Genomic DNA, 23891 nt, shown 5'->3' with positions numbered 1-23891 from the left:
TCATAGCAGAGTTCTTGAAATTCAAATGGTAGTTTTGAGACAAAAATCTCACCAGGTACTGATTTCTGAAATCAAACACCCATGCTTGTCCCCTAGGAAAAAGAAAACAAAAAACAAAAACAAAAACAAAACACAAGTAATACTGAATTTAAGTAAATGTATACCTCCAAAATACTGAAAACAGCCGAAATCAAGAAAAGACAGAATTTGCGTTCTCAGTGAAATACCTTTTAAACCTAGCTGACAAGAACCAAGTCAGAAAAAAAGACTAACATAACTTTGAGTAATATTCATACAGTTCACTAAGCATTATGGAATAGCATGCATTAATATTGTACGGTTATTTTACATCACCTATACCAGAAGGTCCTGACTGACAGACAGCGAAGGCTACCGGTGTAGAAAAATCTTACTTCAGAAGAGCAATATAATACAGATTTCACAGGCACTACATTTTAATATATCAGGTATTATGCTGGTTTTCTTATAATTCTTTCTGTCCTAAAGCTGGCATTATAACAATGACCAAAAAGGCAAGGATTGAAGTAAACGGAAAGTAGATACCAAAGTTGATATAGTTTTTTCTTCAGATAGATTAGTGCATAGTTCTCATGCAGATAAACACTGCTATGCATTTACACTGTTGGAAAGCAGAGTGAATTGAGCCCAAGTTGTCACATTTGTGTAAATCATTTTGTCAGCCTGTAATAGCACCATGTAATGGATTTGCATTAAACATTAAATTGATTTCAGAATTGGTGACACAGTATTCACTACAGTTAAGTGCTATGGAATAGCTTCAATGTTACCTGCTATATATCAAAGCAATTTTCATCCCACTGCTTTTTTATTGGAAAAAATAAAAGGAAAACATACACGACGCTAATTAGACAAATGCACAGCCTTGGACGTGGAAAAGGCAGAGCGGGTTTACTGTCAAACAGTAAATACATGCATTGACTTCAAGACAAAATTGGCCTCAGAAGCCTATGTGAATGAAAGCTGTGCCAGTGGGCAGTGCAGCTTTCTGAGACTGTCTCATGACAGGTCTTGGAGGGTGGGTTGTGAGGTGCCACGGAGCTCTCCTTACATTACCATGCCGCTTGTGTTTTAGATTTGTTCTATGGAGGCCTGCTACCAAAAAAAAAAAAAAAAAAAAGGAAAAAAGAAAGAAGCAAACAAAACCCAGAAAGACAGGGACAGAGACACACACACACACACACACACAGAGAGAGAGAGAGAGAGAGAGAGAGATACCACCACCACTATGGACAGAAAGATATTTCCAGAGACATTCTTGGACACCCCTCCTCCAAAAAAAAAAAAAAATCACAGGGAAAAAAATGCTTTTCGTAATCCAGGTTTTGTAAATACTTCATGACACTATAACTCCAGAATTCAAAGCATATAGGGAGAAGGATTTGAAACAGTGAAAGACAAACTTTCTGAGATGGGTTTTGCATATTCCTGTGGGCTGACTAAATGTGGGGACTCTGGAAAGTTTGGGTTCCTTTACACTTCGACTGTCAGAAAATGAAGGACACAAGCTTGGAGAAGTGTAACCTTGTCAGCCTGCCTACAGCCCACACCTGACAGTGGGGCAGGGGCCAGGACTGTCATGCCAGGGTATGAAGAAACAGAAACATTAGTTCAAACCTCAGAGGAAAGAAGGTTCTAGGATGGAAAGTGGCATTAGGGAGAGGACCCCTGCCCATGAAAGGTCAGAAAGGGAGCGTTTGGTGGCAGGGAGAAGGGCCAGAAGAAAACATATATAGAAAAATGGTAAGATTAGTGTTTGTGCCTCTGACTTCAGTTCCCAAAGAAAAAACATGGAGAGTTATTTGAGGGATTTATCTTTGCCAATCTTGTTAATGACATTTGATGGGAGAGAAAAAATTCAAACGTGTCTCAGAATCAAGGGCTGGGCCTTCAAATGCTGATGGCTCTCAGTCTGTCTGTCTACACACCCCAGGTAGCAAAGTCTTCCTCAAACATCTTCACTCAGCTTTTACTCTAAAAAGCAAAACACTCTATTGTTGGTGTTTCTTTTTTCCTGCTTGATCACAACTGAACTACAGTTTCCTGCTGCTTTCTGGACAATGAAACATGAACAAAATTGTAACTTAGTGTATTTAATACTTAACCCCTGTTCATTATCACCCTAGACTGCCTCCCTAATGTTTTAAAGCCTTTAAAACATTTTTTTTCCTGCAAATCTGTTCAGAATTCTCTAATTTTAGCTTCATCAAACTTAATACAACAAAATACCTTCAAAAATACAGCATACCTGTAACATCCATTTACAATGGTTTTTCAGTAGACCTATACTTCTCAAGTATAGGAATATGCTATACCATTGAGAAGAAAAAAATAACTGTATTTAAATACTTACAAAAAAAAAAAAAAGGAAACAGGAAAGTTTTAAACTTAAATCCAGTTCCCAAGGGTGGCGGGGGTGGGGGTGGGGTGGGGAGAAAAGCAATTCTATGAATGCTGCCTTTATAATGAACAATCAGAAATTTCACTAGGCTAATTTGACAGAAATTTTTCCTCATTTAAACAACATTACAAAAGTCCTGCATTATAAAATAGGGTAGAATAAATCAGTGTAATCAATAAAACTATACAACAATACAAATTACATATCTTCTGAGTGGGCAGTTTATTCTCTCTCTTTGCAGTCATGACTACAACATGCTCACTAAAAACAACTAAAACTGCCCAAACTATTGCTTAGTTTGTTTTGTTTAAAAAAGGGTGCAATTTTAATGTATATACAACCAATTTACTGGTAATACCTTGGCTTATTGCAAGGTTCTGACAAAATGTTTGTCTAGGCTTTTTTCCCTTCACTGTGAAGCACTGAAAGCTGCTATTTTTTTTCTTTTTTCTTTCTTTTTTTTTTTTTTTTTTTTTTTTTAGTGCACATATGTCATAATAAAGTAATGCCCAGCTAAGTGCTATAAGGGAAGGCAAAGTATGCTGGCTGGCTATAGGAAGTGACACCGTACACTGACAATCACACCATACAACAGCGCCAAACGACTATTCAACCACTTATCAGACACATATGAAAATCCAAAATGTTTTATTTTATTTTTTTTTCCTTAAATAGAGATAACCAGTAAACAATTTTCAGAACTTGGAAGTTTAAAAACGTGCATATAAAAATGGGCATTATATACTTTTTATTGAATGTGGATTGACTGCAGTCTGCTAAGAAAAATGGGGTGTGGGAGCTGAAGAAAAAGGAAGTTGTCTTTTTTTTTTAAGGCTTGCTTGTGAAAGGAACAGTTGTAAAAACAAAATTGCTTGAAGCAGGGTCAGCTTAGTGCTTCACAGTTTGACTGCTTCTCTAAGAGGAGCCCTTCCTGCGCACGTGCATTCAAAAATCACAAAAAAGTACAAAGACAAACACCTAAAACACACTGCGTCAAGTGCAGCACCGACTTTGGTCAAATAAAAAAAAAAAAAAAAGAAAAGAAAAATTAATAATTGCTAAGCTTTTCTACATGATATAAGCAGGTATTGCATATTTTCATATATCTGGGGAGAAAATAAAGGAAGACTCCAAATAAATTGTAAAATGCAGCAACATCCAAAATACTGATATTCTAAGCATCTATAGATCTCAGAATAGCACTGCCACTGACCATACAGGACAATAAAGACTACTCCTATCTGCGGAACAACTAACTCTCTATTTAGTTCTAGATTTTGAAACTGACGATGGCTGACATAAAAGTCACATTTACAAAAAGTGTCTCCAAATGCTTGACTAGGGAAAAACCCCTTTCAAAAGAGGAGCATGTGCAACAATTCCACAAATAATCGCTATCCAGGGCAAGGCACATTGATATGGAATTTTTGTTTTCGTGCAAATTAAGGAAAAAAAACAAAACAAAACAACATTGTTTCAGGGGAAAGATGAGGAGCAAAGTGTCTTCCCAAGAATTTCAGTTACTTGATTGTATAGGACAGCAGTAGAACCCTTCTGAAGGGCTGAAAAACATAGTTTAAAGGCAAGTGCCTAGAGTAGGGATTACAATATTGTGTCTTAATGCACTCTACTTTATCCTACATTAACTATATAAAAATTAGTTACTAACACTAGAACATGCAGAGACTTTCTCTGATCAGCAGGGTTTGCCAACCAGAACGTGTATATATATGTATAGTATAGGAAACCTTCTTGAAGTTGCATGGGAAGCAAAGGGGTGCTTCGCTGTCTGGTAGAAAAATCACTTGCACTTTATTTTGTTTTTGTTTCTGTTTTTTTTTTTGGTTTTTTTTTGTTTTTTACATAAGATACAGGACATGTGGGGGTGCAAACTTATTTTTTGTTTTTCCCTAACAAGTGCCCTTGATCTGAATGGGCACCAGCATTTGTGTCAGTATTGGTTTATTATTATTATTCTTATTTTCCCATTAGCCCAGGTCAGGGACGCAAAGGTCTTTAAAACTTCTGGACAATCTCTGGTACAATGAGGTGTCTGATAACTGATAAATCTATGTTGCCAGATCCATGTAAAAATTTTCAGAATTGGCATAATCCATTATAGTGAACTTCTAGCTTATAAAATTAACAGATACCATGATTTCACTTTAGTTATGTGCTTTGATAACTGAAAATAATTAATTAGCATTTAATGTAGTTAACATATTGTGGTAAAAGCACCATTAGATTTGTTTTTTTGTTTTTTTTTTTAAATTTTTTCCTTCAGTTTTTAAAGGGATACAAGTTTAACAATAAAAAACATAAAAAGCAAAAATAGCTCCCCTTTTTCTTGCAAGGCTGTTTTTTACCCCAATAATTTAGAGTCCTGGGGTGAGAGGACTTGAAAACAAAAATAGAATTTTCAACAATCTCTATCTTACAAAGATATTTAGCTATCCAATGAAATTGCACTTTACTCAATTCAAAATTCGATTGTTTTGATTGATTCCTGTCAGTTTCTGTCAAAACAGACCATCTTCCCCATATCCATGTGAATTTTTGTGTCATTGTTGAAATTGTTGAAAAAATGTTGTTGTTGTTTTTTTTTTTAATGTAAGTGCAGCATTCAAAACTTCTAAAAAACTGAATAGTAGTAGTAGTAGTTTGCCATTTTCGGAATCGTTCTGCAACGTGAGTGGATTCATTGTCCTTGCGGGCCATGTTATAGACTTAACTGCTGACTGCTGAACCAAACCAAACTAAAAGAAAAAATAAAAAAAGAACATAACTGCATTTTCTTTTTCCAATATGTTACAGAAAAACATTGCCCTTTGACTGTCCGTAAGTTATATATTGCAGATCTCAGCTACTACAAAAGATTTAGTTCTCCATGTGCCTCTTGAATGCTCAAGGAGGATCACACCTGTGTGGGTAAATTCATGAAATACTGTGAAACAGCCAGGCTCCGTAAGGAAATGTGTTACAACAGGAAGTCAGTGAGCAAGGGTAGTCCTCCGCTAGCCACATCACCTAATGCTCACGCTACTGTGGAAACACTTCAAATGTTACAAAGCCCAACCATTTCCAGCACCATATGAGAAATTACAACAGTCCCTAAAGTATTTTAAAAAAAAATCCCAAAAGGTTATGGCCTTTGCTGTTTGACCATAATGCTTGCTGTTTCCATGTATTCCATGTACAAGTTGATTTGAATCGGTTTTTCTCCCCTTCCACTGACAGTGAAGTTGTAACTGCGCTGAGTTGAGGTTGCGTCCGTGTTACAGAGTTGAGAAGGGGTCAGGTGGTCTGTCTGGTGGATGGTGGGATGCTGCAACTTTTATCCCAGGTACCAGGACTGGAAGACAAAAGGAAAAGGACAATTAGAAGTATAATTTGTAAAACAGCGTATTTCAGAAGTTGCCCTTCCAACCATGAAATCAAGATCCACATTAAGGATGAGGGAGGTATTCTCTAGGAAAAGTAAAGGAATGACAAGCAATAGTAAATCTTGACACACTGAAACTGATCTTACTCCTCTGAAATTAAAATTCATTGTCTTTGTTGGGGTTTGAGAGTGTCTTATAAAACAAGGCATTTCTGTCCATTGAAAATACAAACACAGGTCTTGTCATCTGGAGGTGGGCAGTTATAGGAAGGCAGGAACCTGGCCATCTCTTTCTCCACTCAATCCTCAGTGCCTGGAATAAAGAATGTTCTCAACAAGGCAGGCTTGAAGGAATAGAGAGTGAGTGTGGGGAGAGGTTTTGGGTGGTGATGAATGGTTACTCTGATGGTTTTCACAACGTCTCCTTCTAAAGGAGTAGTAGGAGGAGGAGTAGGCACTGAAGATGTGATCCAACATTCTCTTAACAGGGACAGACGGCCAGTAGTGATGGAGAGTCAGCAAGGGTAACGAGGGAAAAGTGCTGTACCAGGTATCCGGGGTGATTTGGGGCAAGTCACAGCATTTCTCTCACACTCCATTTCCTTATGTGTGTGGAGTAAATTTTATGATGTAAAATGCTCCTTTCATTTCAATAGTTCTAAAATAATATTTTCAAAAATGACACGTAATAATCAAGTAGTATCAAGATCTTACCCTATTAACTACCATGATGTCCAAAGGAAAAATGAGGCCATTGCGTACCCTTCCTTCATACTTTTCTTCATTTAACATTTACGGTAGAGCTTTCTATATGCCTGCTGGGCCCTGTTACCTTTTCCTTTCATAAATCCTTAGCTTTGAGCAATATCCCCTCATCTGCTGGCAGTTCTTTTTCTGTTAGCTAAACAAACTGACCAATTATGGACTAATACCAGAGTTAGTTTCTCGAGTGAAATAAAAAGGCATGTGGCTTTTGCCAACTCTTCTCTAGAGATACCCTGAAAAATTCACTACATTTATCATTACTCACAGAAAAATCATCAACTTCAAGAAAAAGTGACTGCATTTGAATTCTCTTGAGTGGACAGTATCAGAAAGGGTTACATCTGGATTGATTCAGTCAGGTGAAGGCTCATCCTTGTCCAAGAGATTCAATTAGGTAAAGTAAGGACTAGTTTGATTCCAGGGATAAATGGCTCAGTGACAGCTACGTGGAGGTTGGTATAAGACTTCCTGGTCATATAAGCTACCTTTGATTTCTAGAGGAGTTTTAAAAATCCAAGCCGAAATCAATAAACTACTCATTCTGTATACTTTTAGATGTTGTTATTTGACCACATGCTTTGCGTAGTACCATATAGCCTCCTGTGTCCTGAAAGGATACCATCCTGGCAAATACACACGCCCAAATCTAACTGGACACAAGAAAGAAGAGGGGGAAGACAGGAGAGGAGGGGCCAGCTCCCAAGTGTCTTTTTAGTAGGACTCTCCTAATAGCTGACGTGGATCCACGTTACAGCCACTTTTTCTCTTTAACAAAACACAGTCTCAAACTTTGGGTGCAGCAAATAATGCTTACAATTTCTGTTTTCACACTTTCTGTCAGCTGTGAAATTCCAGACTTCTTCAATCTGACACTAAGGTAGTTCTTGAAGCAAAGGCCTAGGACCCAGCAAGTCAGCAGGGGGAGCAGTTTTCCATCCCACAGTTTCTGGACGAGACCTCAGGGCACTACAAAAATCTGCAGTGCCTCTGCACTTCTCTTAAAAAGCAAAGCAAAAAAAAAAAAAAAAAGTTTCTTCACACATCTTACTATTCAGTATGTGCCTTGCCGACAAGGTTACCCCAGAGCAGCTCTGTAATCCTTCACTGAAATAGGCTTTATTGATTGCTCTGGTCTATTGTTCTCTTTTGAAGTCCCCCAAGTTCAAGTTCATCCTGGTGTTACATCATGTCTGGTTGCTAAGAGCAACCAGACAGACCCAGACGTGACTATCATTAGCAAGAAACCCTCTGCTCTCCTCCCACCAACCTTCCAGTGGTTCTGACGTAGCAAGCCCACTGCAAACACATTGAAGTATTTATTCTGCCTAATTTATGACCTACACAGCAAGCAGGACCCCCACTCCAAAAACCAACACTGTTGTATATTTAATTAATCTGTCTTTCTCTGGCACTTGGGAAAGTTAGACAAAGGACTAATTATTGTGTTTCACTCTCCACACTTTTCTTTTGGGGGGTGAATATTTGCATGGGAAAGAAAACTACAAGGCCCAGCATGGGGGGGCCTCCCCTTTTTCTTTTTGCCCTATTGACATTTCATGAAATACTTTAGCTGCTTAAGGGAATTAGAAAAAAAATGCGATGTGAATGTTACTCCTTCTGAGTTGGTATTCAGTAACACAAATCAACTCATGACATGTTTAAATTTAAATGCTAACCACACACTCTCAGAGTTACTTTAAAGGTTAGTTTTTAATCAATAGAAGTTGCTGACTCCGGGTTTTTGAGCTGCGCACTGCAACTCTTGGGCTTTTGTCTAACGTTAAAGCTTTCAAACTTTTTTTTTCCTTGAGATGATTTTAGCAATGATTTGCAGACACAGAGGCTATTGTGCTCTGACCAGCAACATGTCAATAGAGGAGCCGAGCTGCCCTGTGGTGGGGTGTCAATATGACTCCTGAAGGCAGGGGTTGGGGGTCTTTAATAACCCGTGAAAAAACCTTAATTAACCCTTTCAGGCCCCAACCAAAACCTATTCTTAAACTTTTTCACTCCTGTAATTTGACCATTAGTACTCATTTCAACATCACACTAATCTTCATGACAATTAACCCAGCTACTTGACCAAGGGTTTCCAGAATGGGAAGTCAGTTAGGGGAACCACACAGGGATTTTTTTTTTTTTTTTTTTTGAATGAGGTCTCTTTGATTAAATCATTTATTTGCAGAGACGGCAGATAAACAGTTCTAATAATAAATTTGTCCATTTCACCAAAATTTTCTCATAGTTTGTAGTTGAAAATGCTCATAATCCCATTGTATTGTGTGTGACAGTCACCCATGTATATGCCACTCGATTTCTATAAACTCCCATGGACTGCTAATAACACCAGATGGACAAGATAATGGTTGGAAAATCCCATCTTTCTCTTGTGATATATTCTTATAATTTCTATTATGCAAGCAGTGCGAGTTCCAAGACATTCACTGAAGAATGATTCTGCATATTTTCTTCTTGGCTATACAGGACAAAATATAAATGAAAACTGAGATTGCTAAATTGTTGGGATTGAGTAGCAAGTTGCTGGGAAAATGTTGACACGTTATGCAAAATTCATTTCTGGAGAGTCAAAAAATCGTCTTCAGACGTTTACTGACATAAGCTTAGGTTTCATATGGTTTCTGCCTTCGTACTTTATAGCTGCTTAATCTAACCTACTGTATCCAGATGGACTACAAAGGAATCTCTGTCCCTTATCTGCAGTGAGTTGCAATATTACAATACAATATAGGATGATGTTATCTTGATACATTTACATTAAGGAAGTAAACACAGAGCTTTGATCTATTTTTCCCCCAGGAACTTTCAGCTATAGTTGTTTCGGAGGTCCATAAATCCACATTCCCACAAAAGCTCTAGTTAGTAAAATTAGCCAGTTATATTCTCAACGTCTATGGTCTGGGATGTGCTGGCGGGGGTGGGGGTGGTAGTGGTGGTGGCGGGTAATTGTCCTCCCTCGGTATTCAAGGTGAAACATCAAAAGAAATCTGCAGTCCAGGACAAGAGCTCAGCTTTCCTTTTCTCCAGTCAAATGAAGAAGTAATCTCATCAGGTTGGAAAGTGCTGACTAAGGATTTAATAAAGTGCCTGCAGATGTGGCGTCTCTAAGGTATTCAACTCATGTAATGCAAAACAGCTCCACACTGAATGTGCTTATAAAATTTCATTTAACCATTGCAGTGCGACTTTTCCCCCTCACAGTTCTCTAAGGAGTTTTATCACACTTCCCGCCCCTTAATTTACAGCTCCATGAAAGTCAGAATCCCATTCTGCCAAGATTCTGGAATACTCACAGTGTCTGGTTTTATGAACCGTAAACAACATTTATCCAACTGCATCCTAAACAGGAAGCCTGAAACAGCAGTAGGTACCTCTGGTGGTGCCAATCTGCTTATATGCCTCATGGAGTGCAGTTAGGAAACTGAGGCCATTTTCGAAAATGGGGTCATAAGGCTGCTGAAGACATGGTTGACGATGGCCACACACTCAAGTCATTAGTTAGCAACAAATATTCTAATGTGTTTAACAACTTTTTAAAAGGTCTTTTTATATTATCTTTTGACTAAGAGGGCAGGATGCACATTTTAGAAACAAAAAGAAACATGTTTGTTGGAGATAGTTATATTTTACTTTAACCAAAAAAAAGGAGGAGCGGGTGCTGGGGGGAGGGGGTGGGTGGCGGGGAGTACGGAACAGATTGTGACGCAGAATCTGTTTTTCAAATTAAAAAGTTAAACAAAAGGCCTGAAGGGCAAAGTTTAACACTGCGGAAGGAGGTTGTTAATGTGGAATCCAGAACTGGGTGTGACACTTTGCTTTCTTATCCAGGCAAGGTGGGTTATTTAAGGACATTCACACACATGAACATGCAGATACAAGGAGGCCTCACTGCCCCCAAAAGGCCTGGCTCTCCATCAACACCAAGAGAGGACATGGCCAAGCAAAGCTGCACGAGTAGTGGCCACCATTTTGCCTTCTCTCCTGAGGAGATGCCACCTCTGCTGGGTCACACTGATCCAGTTAGTCATTTTTGGCTTTCTGCTCTTATTTGGATGCACTAAGGCCCACTAGTTATCCTAAATGAATTGTACTTGGCAAATCAGCCCAAAGCCTGGCAGCCCCTTCATCTCACTCCCATACAATGGAAGTGGACAGGGCCTCCAAGTATACTCCAAGGCCCTCGCATTTGCTGAAACCATTTGGGAGCATTTATTTACTCATTCAACAAGCAGCAAGGGCCTGGCTGTGTGCTAGGTGCTATGTAGGCTAGAGTCTGGGGATTTCATGAGTAAAGTAAATATGGTCCCTGGCCTTAAGCACTTTATTGCCTTGTAGGAAGAAGGATTTTAGACTTCTGTACCCTTCGTGATACCAGACACTTTACTTTTCTCATAGTAGAATCTTTATAAACTTATGTCGACTGATGCTGCTGAGCATTCAGTGTCTGAAGGACTCAGGATTGAGTCTTACTTTTTCTACTGACTGGCTGTGAAACTTCAGGTGAGCTGGTCCCTGTCCTCAGGACCTCAGAGGACTGTTGTGAGGACCACTCTGCACTGTGTGAGAGGAAAGCAGTGATTTACACTGGTTCTTCTGAAAAGGGTGACATGCTGCACACAGGTGTTAGTTATTGCTATTGCCAGTCTTGGGCTTTGATGTCTGCAGTCATTTTCCTGGTCTGATTTTATTTTGTTAATTAAAGAAAGCCTGCTTTCAATAACTCTAAACCAAGACTTGTTTATTGTACAGGAAACTATTAAAACATTAATGGGCCATAATTGGCCCTGCTTACCTTTGTGGCCTTATCATTTCACCACTTGTACTCAACACTTGTGCTGGGTTAAACTTCTTCCAGATCCCCCAAAGCCAAATGTGTTCTCCCTACTGGGACTTGGCAAAGGCTGTACCGCTCTCCTTGGCTGTGCTAACACTTGCTAGTCCCTGACTTCTAAGATTACATGTCCCTTCTTCCCAGGGGTCTTTCTCGGGGCCTTTACCTCTGAGGTTCACCTCCTTCATAGTAACTGCTGAACTGTATTTACCTGTTTTCTTCCCAAGAAACCTATCTTCTCAGGTGTGACATCCCCAGTGTCTTGCCCAGTGGCTGGCAGAGCAGGTACTGCTGTATCCAAGGTTCCCAAAGCCTGGTGTCACTTACCCCAACCAGGGTAAAGCAGGGCATCTATATAGATGATTTCTAGCATGGCTGGGCCACGTCCGTGCTCGTGCCGCATGTTCGTGTCTCCCCAAATGATAGTCTCTCTCCTTCGAGAGACACAAGTCTCCGCAAGCTGCCACAGGCAGTTCCGACTAAGGAGCTGTTGCAGTGGAGCCAACTGCGGCCAAATGCGTCAGTAGCTGTGCAAAAGTTTTGTAACATGGCCTGCTGCCTACTTACTACAAGCACAGAGGAGTTGTCCAAACCACCGTTCCCTGGAGAATGACTGTGCTGCTCCCAGCCAAGACCTCCGTTTTGGTTCAAACCTCAAGACGGGAAAACACTAATCTCTTTACCCAATAAGCCATCCAGTACCTCCAAACCTTGAGAGTACATACACAATCCAATTATTCTGACTGTTGTTCCAAAGTCTAAATCTTTCACCATATTCCAGCTTGCCCTAATGTCTCTCTTACTATCAAGTAAATTTTTCCTTTGGTCTCTCTTTACATTTTCATCAAGTAATCTTCTACCTCCTGAAACAAAAGACTTCTGAATTAAAAATTGTCCTCTGGCCTGCTTGCAATTGCTCTGAGGAGTTACTGGAGAGCTGTATGCATAGTGGTAAGAGCTAGGGTGCTGAATCTGAATTACCAGAATCCTGGAAGCATTAAGTACTAGTTAAATGGTCTTAGGCAAGTTAGTTAGCACTTCTAAGTCTCAGTTTTATAGTCCATGAAATGGAGATAACATTGTCATCGTCATCAGTTCTTGTAGGGATTAAATGAGATAATGCCTGGCTAGGAGCAAGAACAGCAAGCCAGAAAGCCAGGGTAGACAAGTTCTCTATAAAATGTGTGCAGGCTTTAACGTCCACCTGAGACCGAAAGAAGACTAGTTCCCTAAGAAAGTAATCACTCCACAAGGCACCTTTCTCTTATTTAATGATATAATTTTTTAGTTAAAAGTAGCAGCTGTGTCAGTTCCATTTCCCCAGTTGTAAGAGAAAGTTCTTGAGAAAATAAAAATCTGTCTTTAATTGCAGTACTAAAATCAGAGCGGTGAAACCAACAACACAAAAGGAATTGGCTCAAGTTTATGAAAGGCATTTGGGCCCTTTCCTTGCAAGGCTAAACTGCACGCCTTGGAGGTGGGGGTGAGGGGGAAAGGGGAGGGACGGAGGGAGTAGTCAGGCAACCAAGTGGGACAGAAACAATCCTATTTTGGTTTTTGTTAGCGAATGGCATACTACATAGATCAGAGACTTCTTATAAAATACAAACCCCCACTGTACACAAAGCACAGGAAAATGTGAGGAAAAAAGGGAAAAACTAAAAGCAGCTTAGGGTGTGTTAACGCTGCTATTCTGTCAGCTTAAAGAGTATTTTATGCTTGATCAACAGCTCTTTTTTATTGTGCTTTTCTTTCATTCATTCAAGACATCAAAGCCGGGCACCACCAGCGTACCTGCCCTTCTGGAGCTGCTTATGAGGAGGTTCTAATGAAGCAGGACTCTGGGAGCCGGAGACCCCCGTGGACACGGCAGTTCAAAGGGAATATTTCAACAATGATTACATTTTGTAAATCTTTTTATGAAAGAGACAGCTTATTTCCTGCTTTTTCATGAAAAATAGATCCTATCCATTAAAGTGAGCCCGCGCCACGGAAGCTGCTTGAGATCTGAGGTGCAGCGTGGAGATTAAGGGGACAACAACCCGATGAAATTGTCTAGAGTTCCTATCTATTTGGCCACGATGGCACTGCTGGATTTTTTGGGTGGAGCCCAGATGGTGCCCTGGATGGGTCTTGTGTTTATTATCTGTTCTTTTTTATTTATTGATTCCACAAAGTCCAACAAATATCAGAAGACAGGCCACCCCTTCAATCACACGTGAGCAAGACGAGAGACTGATGTCACAGATTCATGAAATGCTGTATTTTTAATGTTCTGAAATGGGACAAACCCTTTTCCATATGGGAAGTTAGCCATAAAAAAGCAGGCTCTGGTCTGAAGACACAATACGGGCTTTATTATTGGCTAATGTCTGCCCCGAAGGCAGAAATAAGGAAGCAGCCTAGCCTTTTGTAATTTTTGATTTTCACATTAAAATAATCTTTTCCTTAGCCTTTTTTTTTTTTTTTTTTTTCTTGGAGGGGGTCAGGGGGAGAGTTGAGGAGAGTAGGGAAGGAAGGATTTCCCGGGGAGCTATGAAATGAAAAAATGTATGTTTTCTACACATTGGATTCCAATTTTAATTAAATGCCTGTTGTCTAACAAGTGCAGACAGTCACACTTGGGGTTGGCCCAATGGTGGCCCAGGGAGGTAACCTTTCTTGTTTAAAAAGAGAGGCGTGGGAGTAGAGGCCGGAGCTCAGCAGAGCGTGGCCACGTTATAATAATCATTCCACCGCAGGCTTCCCTGCTCTAGCTCTTCCCAAACGCGACTCAGGTTCACAGCAAATCTATCATGGAGACTTTACCGTTGGGGTTGTGCAGGTACATAAAAGTCCAGTAAAGGGAAACATAACATTAAAGTGAAAATTCCAGTTATTTCAGAAATTCTCTCAGATACATCATGCAACAGAATGCTAGAAGATCTGGCCCTTTGCCAGAAAAGAATTCCCAAACTAACCTTTTCAGCCAAGAAGCCCTTCAGACACTGGACAGCATCTGCCACCTTTGGACGTCCTCCCCCAGATGGCGCCTTATGCATGGCCCTGAGCACAGGTCGTGGCTTCTTTCCTCTTTAACCTTCCTCTGTTCAATGTCCCTGTCCTTCCTCCTTTCTAGTCCCCTCTCCTCCATTCTCGCACCACTCAAGCCAGTCTTTCCCTCCCTCTCCACCTGTGTTTGAGTGCCCCGCAGGAATGAGGGCAGATGCCTACTCTCTCACAGGCTGTACAGACCAACAGTCCCTCCTGCTCTAGCCGCTGGAGTAAGAAGGAAGTGAAGGAGCCACTGAGCTGCAGACCATGACCACCTTGCTATGCAGCTGCAATCGAAGTCTTCTGCAGTGAGCCAAAGAAACCAGTCACGGAGACAGAATCTGGACAGAATATGGAGGAGGCTGTAGTATCTCAGTCTTCGGACTCATGAGAAAAGAGAGTGAGCATACAGTGAGATGTGATGGGTACTGGACTGTGAGTCAGGTGCCCCGGTTTAAGTCCCAGCTTGGTCACTGGCTTGCTGTGGCTTCCAGGCATCTCACAAGACCTCTCTGATTATACTACAAAGATCCTGCTTCTATACCTTTCTTGACCTTCTAGGAACATCTGCTTTTAGATTTTACTGGTTCCTGGAGTCATTTTTCCCTTCATTTACAGTGTAGATGTGATATCGGCAGGGGTTAAACTGTCCATATCCTTCACTGAGGTTAGAGTGAGCATGACCACAGAAAAAGTCAGATCATGGAGTCACATGCAAATTCTAGTCTGTTGGACGTCAGGGGTCCAACTTAACTTTTCTGCAAAACAGGCCTCAGTATTCCAGTTATCACAGCATTTGGGGGGGAGGAAATAAACTTAAAAACACAAAATGACTTTGAAATACTGACCTAAAATGTAAGCAGAATCATTATGGGAAGCACTGACGTGATGTAGATTGGGGAGGTGGGGGGGCGGTCAGCATTTCATCCAAGCCAACAACCCTGGATAAAAATGAAACAATTTCGCTGAGCGCAAAGCTCAACGTGACATCCCCAAAAGCCCAAACCAGGGACCCAGTGAACAATGCTTTCCTCCTCCTTCGAGAATGTGGTAGGATTTAGGGTTTTATGGCAACAAAACTTGTCTTTGTTAAGACGTGACTCGCAAAACAAACCCACATGGGGGAGTTTGCAGTTTCAAATGACATTTTTTTTAACGCTGAAACAGCAAATGCTTTTTACATTCAGATTTATTTTCTTCTAAATTTGTAGTTTAAATTTACAACTAAGCAATATTCATACTACAAACAATTAAATTCTTCCTGAAAATTTCCAGGGGAGGTGAGTGGGAAGCTTCTTGATAGGGTTGGGGTGGGGACTCATGCAAAAGGAAGAACCCATCTCAGGGCCTTACCAATGATTTGGACATGCATGTAGCATATGTTATTGGCAGAGCTTACCTGCCTTCCCTGTCGGGGTTCTATGCTTCTTGGAGAGAGGTAATATCATTCTAACACAGAATATTTAATTCATTTTTATTTACCTTTTTTAGTAATGACTTTACTAATGAGATGGAGATCTTACAAGCAAGGATTGTTGAAGACAGACTCAAGAATGAGTTTTATAAAATCAAGCATACAAACAAAATCACTTTCAATTTGTTTTCTGATAAATTCCATTTGATAGTGTTCTACCAGTAACTGAGATTTAGGAACAAACTCAGAACACACACACACACACACACACACACACACACACACACACACACACACACACACACACACACACACACACACACACACACACACACACACACACACACACACACACACACACAGTGCTAGATTAGCATAGTCACACAACTCTACTATCGCTTTATTATCATTTAATAAAACCAATCCATATTGCATGATTGTTATTAGTTTTTTTTTGTTTGTTTTTGTTTTTCTGGCTGGTACAGGGATCGAACTCTGGGCCTTGGTGTTATAAGCACCATGCTCTAATCAACTGAGCTAATTGGCCAGCCTTGATTATTGGCTTTTTAAATATCCTTTTCTCTTGTTAAATCATCATATGGATAGGAGATCCTATCGTTTATTTTGCAAGAATGGTGGTAAGTTCAAATGATATATATTCATTTTCATTCTGATTCTGCAATCAGAAAAATCTTGCCGACATGCCAACTTGTGCTATTCTAGAAGATGGTTCAATTAAAAAATACTTAAAATTTTTTCTTTCTTTTAAAGAAGTGAACTGTCCAAGCTAAAGTATGACTTCCTGTTCTTCTGCATCAGCCTTTCTGTATTGTTCTCCAGAAACACGTTTATGAGTTCAAGTTCAGGTTTAAACTAAATAAAACACTCCTCAGGAGTTTATAAGTGAACCTCATTTACATGTGCTTCCTCTGAACTCTGCAGGCCTCAGTATGCTAGTTTCCAAGGCTTGGTGAAGGAATGTTTTACAGTGGGAATCTGTACTGCTTTCTCAAGCATTTCAGACTCAGGGGCTGGGCAGCACCAAGCTTTAGTTGGTATTAAAAGTTCCCTCAGTTCTACTGTAGGCAAGAAAAGGGAGAAAAAAGGCAGGGCAGGGGCCAAGAGAACTGTATCTTTTTAATTTTCCCTAAAAGGCATTCGAGTTAACATTACAATTATAAGGTGAGTAACGGATTCTAGATATATATCCTAGAATTCCACAGCCATGACTTCAAATTTCTCTGCAGTCATTTTCAGTTTTTTGTAGAAATGGTCAATGCACATTTACTCTCTTCAAATATAAAAACTAGAGTTTGCTTAAACTGTTTTTCTGCCTTGAAAATGCAGTTAAAGTTGTTATAAAGAGAAAGGTCCTCAATCCAACAGAGATCCCATATTATGTTTACCAAAAAACCTAAGAGGTTTTTGAGGTCAAAAGGATCTCAGGGATTTTCCAGCCAATAAAGGTACACCAGACAGGAAGCAATCGCTATTTCTGGTTTAGAACCAGGAGGAGTTGAAGTAGGGATTCTGAGATGCTCAAAGGAAACCAATCTGGAGAGGGCTGATTTCCTGGCTGACTGAGGTTAAGATTCAATCTTGTTGCTAAGCAAGGGTCTGGGAGTTCAGAGAAAGCAGCCATGGTCTTCATGGACAGAAATGGAAAGGCAGCAAGAGGACAAGGGACTCTGCCTTTCAATTTCTCTCTGCATCTGAGTTTATCTAGCAAGAATGTGGGTACAGCAGTAATAAACCGATAATGCTAATAGTAATTGTTACTGCAGGGCAATGCCCGAGAGTTACTTTATAGCCTGTTTTTGTACTGGAGCAATTCTTTCCTGATAGTTGAGCATAACCCAGCAAAACCGTGGTTGTGGCATTCCCAGTGCCCCAGGTTCAGCAGCTGCAGAGTGACACACGATGAAGTCAAGAAATTCAAGAGTAAGCGTTGTTGTGGGGGTTCAGAGGAGAAACTACACAGCAGAGGGCGGATGGAGTAGGAATCCATGGTGAATCTGGATCTCAGTTTGCACCTCTGTTAAGACAGGATTAAGACCATCTTCCCAGCATGAAGGTTGTGAAGATGAAATGAAATTATATGAAAGTGTTCTGCCTCCTGACTGGACCATAATGACAGTTCCAAGAGGGCAGAGTTGATGTCTTTTTTGGAGTGGTGGTAGATATGGTGGAACACCTTTCTGTCGTGGGGAAGACAGAACCTCATTTTGTAAGTTAGGTCATTGTCTTTTCTTGGCCCCATGCTACAATGGGCAGTTGCTTTTCTTGAATAAGACAATAGCATGAGTAGGCTGGCGATATGCTGGGCTTGTACTGTTTTTTCTCAGTCCCTGAACTCAGCCTAGTTTAAATTGCTGAAAAACGTTAAGGGTTTTCTAAAACCAAATTAAATGTGAATATGCTTCCAAATAAAACCTTTTGCTATGAAAATCAGAAGTATCGTCTACTGAATAAGGACGTCAATAAAAGTGAAATCCATTTAGATGATGTTATGCAGAATGAAGGGTAAAACTAGTTTCTCTGGGCGCAGTAGTTTACTGACAGCGATTGAGTGCAATCAGGGCTCACAGCTCTAAGAGTTTCTCAGCCTTTGGCCAGGACCGATCAGCCAATTTACAGAAAGATGATGTTAAGTGTGATAGTCTCCACACTGGCCAGTCAACCTCACATGACTGATAATCATATGTTCTTTCTTTTGTCTAGTTTTTGTCTCTCTTCTTTCTTTTTCATAAATATATATATATGTAACTTTGGTACATTCTCCACTGCCCTTTGGACTCCTGACAGTAAGGGTTGCTATAGGAAACCAATTAAACATAACTGCCAAGGTTATTTTTTTTTTTAAGCAACTCTGGCAAAATGGTGGATAGGAGGAATTTGAAGTTCAAGATGGTTTGATGTTTTCTCGAGGATTTAATTGATCCATGTGGATCCTAATTACCTTGACTGACAAAATAATTTCACAGTTTATTTAATAGTTGATACTTTAAAAATTTTACATTTTGTTAATACATGGGTAAGAAAATTCAGATCTAATGTTATTTAACCCATGCTGAATCTTCTGGTAAAACAGGAGTTTCGTCCTTGTATAATTTTAAGAAACCGAGGGTACCAAATTTGGAAACGTGCTCACTGGCCGAGCTACACGGAAGGCACGGGAGGAAGGTTAGCTACTTCCCAGAAGCAAATCAGGGCTTGGAGGAGCCGCTTCTCTCTTGCACTCCCTTACAGTTAGTTATTCCGTGGCTGGAATCCGTCATCTTACTTACGGAACTTAATTCTGTGCCCGGTTCCTGCCAAAACCAAGCAGCCAGAAGGGGTGCAAGGGGACAGCCCCAATTTGACAATACTAACTCCAGGGCTGAGGGGCATTAGTGAATTCCATACGGCATTTCACCCAGCACTTCTTGGTTTACAAAGGTCACTGTGACATAAGGCCCAGGGGATGGGTCAAGCAAGCAGCCTTCCTGGAAGATGTTGGGGGTGGAGGAAAGGGAGCAAAGATGTTATTAGGATGGTGGAGTGAAAAGGATTTTCTATATCTTTAGAATTTGACAGGAAAAAATATTTGGGAAGAGGCCAGCTAAGAGATACAGCATGGCCCTAGCTGAACGGTAATGACGTAACAAAGGGCAACACGCAGCACTGCCCCGATACCAGACAGAACAACTGGCAGATATTAAAATCATTCTAAGATGTGAAATTATACCTCTTACTGCTTCATTATCACTATATTTAATAATATTTGTCTGGAAAGGCACACAAAGCCTATCAGGTTAAATTAATCCTAATGATCAATTTTAGTTTTATTCTAATTAAACAATTTCAATTTAATTAATGCAAGCACAGAAATTAGTCAAAATTACAAATGTAAATGTTGAACTTTAAATCAAAGGTCCTTCCTACTCCCTGCCTCATGCAGAAGCACTTTAAAGTGTTTGCCTGTGAAGGTAGATGGGAATTTTAACCTTTGTCTGCACTGGGAAGGACAGAATTTAGAAAAATGTGCAACAAAAAGCTCCTCAGGAACACAGACAGAAGCACAGGTTTAACACAAATGCACACACACATACAAAATACTACGTCTTTGTGGCGTCTATGAAGGTAAATTCTACAAGTTAGCTTTAGAATTACATGCTTTTTTGATTCTCAGGATTCCAATGCACTTGGGTCAGTCTAGTGGATATTGGGCTTTTATAAAACACCTCTGTAAAATAGAAATCATGCACTCATTCCCCAAGCCACATATTAAGCCACCAGTCCCTTCCTTCCCTGGCACAGATACTCAGTCCTGCTCTGCCTCTGATCAGCTATGTGGCCTTGCAAGTTGTTTCACCTCCCTGGGCTCTGGCCCTGTTGTTTGGAGGTGCTATTTTATTAAAATGATATGCACTTTATTCCAAAATGCACTTTTTAAAGTCATATCTGAAAAATGACAGTGTCCATAGTAGGTAATCTTTAAGGAAATTACCAGCTTCACTGTTCTGCATTTCTATAACTTTGAAAAATACTGGCATCTTAAAATGGATTTGTAAATGGCATGGGGTACATGTGTCTGAGTCATCCGATAAAGACATTTAAATAGCCTTTATTCCCTCTTCATAAAAATCTAAAGTAGATGCGATAAAAGGCTCCAAAAATTTGAGAATGAAAAGTACCTGGCAAAATGGACTTTTTTTCCTAAAAGGAAAAGAAAGTTGGTGGCGGGGGGTGGGGTGGGGGGGACAAAAATCTGAAAGAGAAAAAAAATCCTTAATAAGAAGAAATACATGTTTGTTTTTTTAATTTAAAAAACCTGAACTGGTGAGTCATACTTAATAGCAAGTCTGTGGTGCCACTGACTCTTGGTCTGAGAAGAATGTTCTATGTTATCTCTCATATGCATAAAACAGCCACAACTTCTTTCCCCAAAAGGAGGCCAGCATCCACGGTCCTCCATCTCGACTTATTCGTGATTGTGTATGAGAATTATTTGATAGCAATCAATTCACTATTATTGTTTGGGGACAGGATAGGAGAACAGCAGAGTAATTTAATAATGTAGTTGATTAGTGTAATAATCACCATTAAATTTAGTAATGATAGTGGGATTCCCCTTACCTTAGTTAACGATCATGGAGAATTCATTTCTTGACTGCCAGTGGTAGAAATGGTTTTTGAAATATTAACTTCTGCCCCATGGGAATGACACTTAGCCCATCACATTTAATTTTTGACCTTCACTGAACAGCATGATCCTAATCCCTTGATTTTATAATCTTAACTAGGAAACATTAAAATATGGATTGACTCCAGTTGGCAGGAATCTTTATGTTCTTTTCACTAAAAAAGCTATAAATTCAGTGGTTGACCTTTTATTTCCAGGTCACAAATGACACCCACTCAGTTTTGTCCGTTCACATAGGATTTATGTTAGGGTCTACAGGTATAAGCCATGAAAGTTGAACTTTAATGAAATGTCTTTCAAAGATGTGCATTTAACCAAAAATCTCTCACAAAAAAATTAGCAGATGGCCTTTAAAAAACAGCTATTATAGCCTCAGGTTCACAGCTGACCTCAACTACATCTATTTTTCACTTGTAGTAAGTTTCTTGTAAGACAATTTTTCTGGGGATACAAATTATGCTTGTGTTTGGGATGATAATAGTACCTTAATTCCCAATCTGGGTTTCTAAACAGAAATCCTTCTGAAGTGTTCTGTTTATCATCACCATAATTCATCTATCTCCAGGTGAAAAACGTTCCTTGTCCTTTTTCACAAAATCAATTGTATTGATGGGAAGCATTCTGTGTTGTCAATCAGGGAAATGTGATTTGATGGGGCCCCAACGCAGTGAGATAAGGAAAGGAATACCAAACCTGCTCAGGTCCACACCGCCGGAGTGAGATCAATGTTTCCCATAATACGCTTCCTGTCATGTGGCACCCTAACTGTCGCAATTAATAATGTAGAAGGAGGTGATTAACTTAATGCTCTCTGCTGTGTAAACACATAAAGATCTACGAGGCAACGGGGGCGGGGTGTGCTGGAGAGAAGAAAATGTCATTTTTATTTTTCATGTGGACACGTTCTCACTTTCCATTCTTCTCTTGTAACAATTACTGTACCAGCCTCTACGACAGAGTCAATAAATTGATCTGAGTCTTGATGCAGTAGCATAGCAGACTAACCTGGCACACCATTATCTGCAATGGAGAGGGTGGGGGTTTGGGGGTACACTTGGGTAGCAGGGGTAAAGGGGAGAAGTCAGGAAAGGCATGCCACCATTGCTCTAGGTAGGTAATTAACACTCTAGGTAGAGCCCTGGAATAGATGCATATGCAGCATGTGTGTCTGGGTGTGCATGGATGTGTGTGTGTATGCGTGTGCACACGCGTGTGTGTTGGGAAGGGACAGAGAAGAAAAAGCCCTTGTCTTGGCTAAAGGATGCAGCCTAAGTAATACCGTAGGCACCACTTATTTAAGTCCCTGTGGGATTTCCGTCACTCACAGCAATCTGCAATTCAATGAGGATCACCACCCCATTAGAACTAATCATGTCAGCTGTGTATCTGACAAAATAAACATTCAGAAACTGCTCCTAGGTTCAGAACTTGTTTTTGCACTGCGATTTTTTTTTCCTTCCTTCCCTCATCTAGCATAAAGTTGAATAGTTTTTAAATACGAAATTATAAGATACATAGAGATTCCCCATATGCATTCCTTGGTGTGTTTTTTCTTGCAACCAGAAACTGCCACTATTAGTTGAGCTTTAACCTGCTCCTTGGGAGTATGGTAAGTATGTTCTTAATAAATACATATCCTTCTATGGCTAATGAGAGAATTAATGGCACAACTTACGGAAAGTGGATGTGGGAGGATGGGGCGAAAGAAGACTCAGCTCAGGGGGAAGACTGCTGGATTTCCTCTGGGGTTTTCACTATATTAACATTTCTATGTTTCTTCTTTGCAATCACAAGACCCTTGTCCTAAAGATACATGAGATGCACCCTGCCTTACCTCAGGTCCTTACAGAGGTTCACTCCCAACAGGTGGAAAAGCGGCTCTCCAGGTGCCTGGACAGGGTGCTGGGGCTTTGCATTCCAACCACATTGAGTCTTTATAAAACCCTACGTGGAATGCAGGAATCAATTCATAATTTTATAAATGTGATATCTGAGGGTCAGAAAGGCCAAAAATTATCCCAAGGTCACACACTGAGATAAATCAAACTCAGGTCTGTCTGGCTCAAAGCTTATATTTTCTCTACTGTATTCCCCTGCTCAGGAGAGGAGGGCACCTCATGCTATAGGTCTGAATGCTACCACTGCCTGTAAAATCCTGAACCTAACGAGTATTAAATCCAGTGATGTTAAGGTTTCTTCACACCTAGAGATCCCAGCGGCTTCCCATCTCCCACAGAATAAAGTCCGAGTGTCTTACTGCTGGAAAAAGGTGTTTATTGATGACTACACTCTGGTCTAACGTCCCAGCTTCAGGACTCCACATTCTCTGCCATTTGCTTCACACTGACAGACATACCAGACAGAGTGGAGTTCTCCAAACACACACACTGTCATTTGCATGCACTGTTCCCCCTGCCTGGAATGAAATGTTCTGCCCACCAGTATGTCTGTCTCCTTCTAAACCAGCCCCTGTGCCATCTCTTCTAGCATACTTTCCATGATCCCATGCCTCTCCTTGAAGTTAATTATCTACTTTTTCTGTGCTTCTTATAGATTATACATATTTCAAAGTTTCGGTTCTTAGACCTGACTATGTTTTGTTTACTTTTCTCCCTAGAAGTCTGTGACCTATGGATGGCAGGGATCAGATCATATATATCTTCATATATATCTGCAGCCCCCCTTCTGGCTTAGTGTGGTGCCAGGAATATAGTAGGTGATCAATAAATTCTGGTTTCTTTTTCTCTCAATTACATAGTTAGCAAGTGGGAGAGACACGCTATGAATCCAGATGTCCTGACTCCTACTCCAGCAAGTGGGAGA

At 40.2% G+C, this 23891-nt stretch overlaps 1 protein-coding gene across 5 annotated transcripts in view; it reads right to left on the bottom strand.

Moving 5' to 3' along the window:
- Window positions 1-3027: 3027 nt before the first annotated feature.
- NFIA (nuclear factor I A) overlaps window positions 3028-23891 on the bottom strand; it is a 357970-nt gene continuing 337106 nt past the window's right edge. For 3 of the 5 annotated variants that reach the window (XM_063107177.1, XM_063107178.1, XM_063107176.1), the window contains one exon: window positions 3028-5792. In XM_063107177.1, the coding sequence (XP_062963247.1) occupies window positions 5775-5792 (18 nt within the window). In that variant the 3' untranslated portion in view covers window positions 3028-5774. The remainder of the gene's footprint in view (window positions 5793-23891) is intronic. The other 2 variants (XM_063107180.1, XM_063107179.1) reach the window with 1 other exon arrangement.

Source organism: Cynocephalus volans, chromosome 8 (genome assembly GCF_027409185.1).
Source record: "Cynocephalus volans isolate mCynVol1 chromosome 8, mCynVol1.pri, whole genome shotgun sequence".
NCBI classification, from domain to species: Eukaryota; Metazoa; Chordata; class Mammalia; order Dermoptera; family Cynocephalidae; genus Cynocephalus; species Cynocephalus volans.
This window is presented reverse-complemented; position numbering and strand designations above follow the sequence as displayed.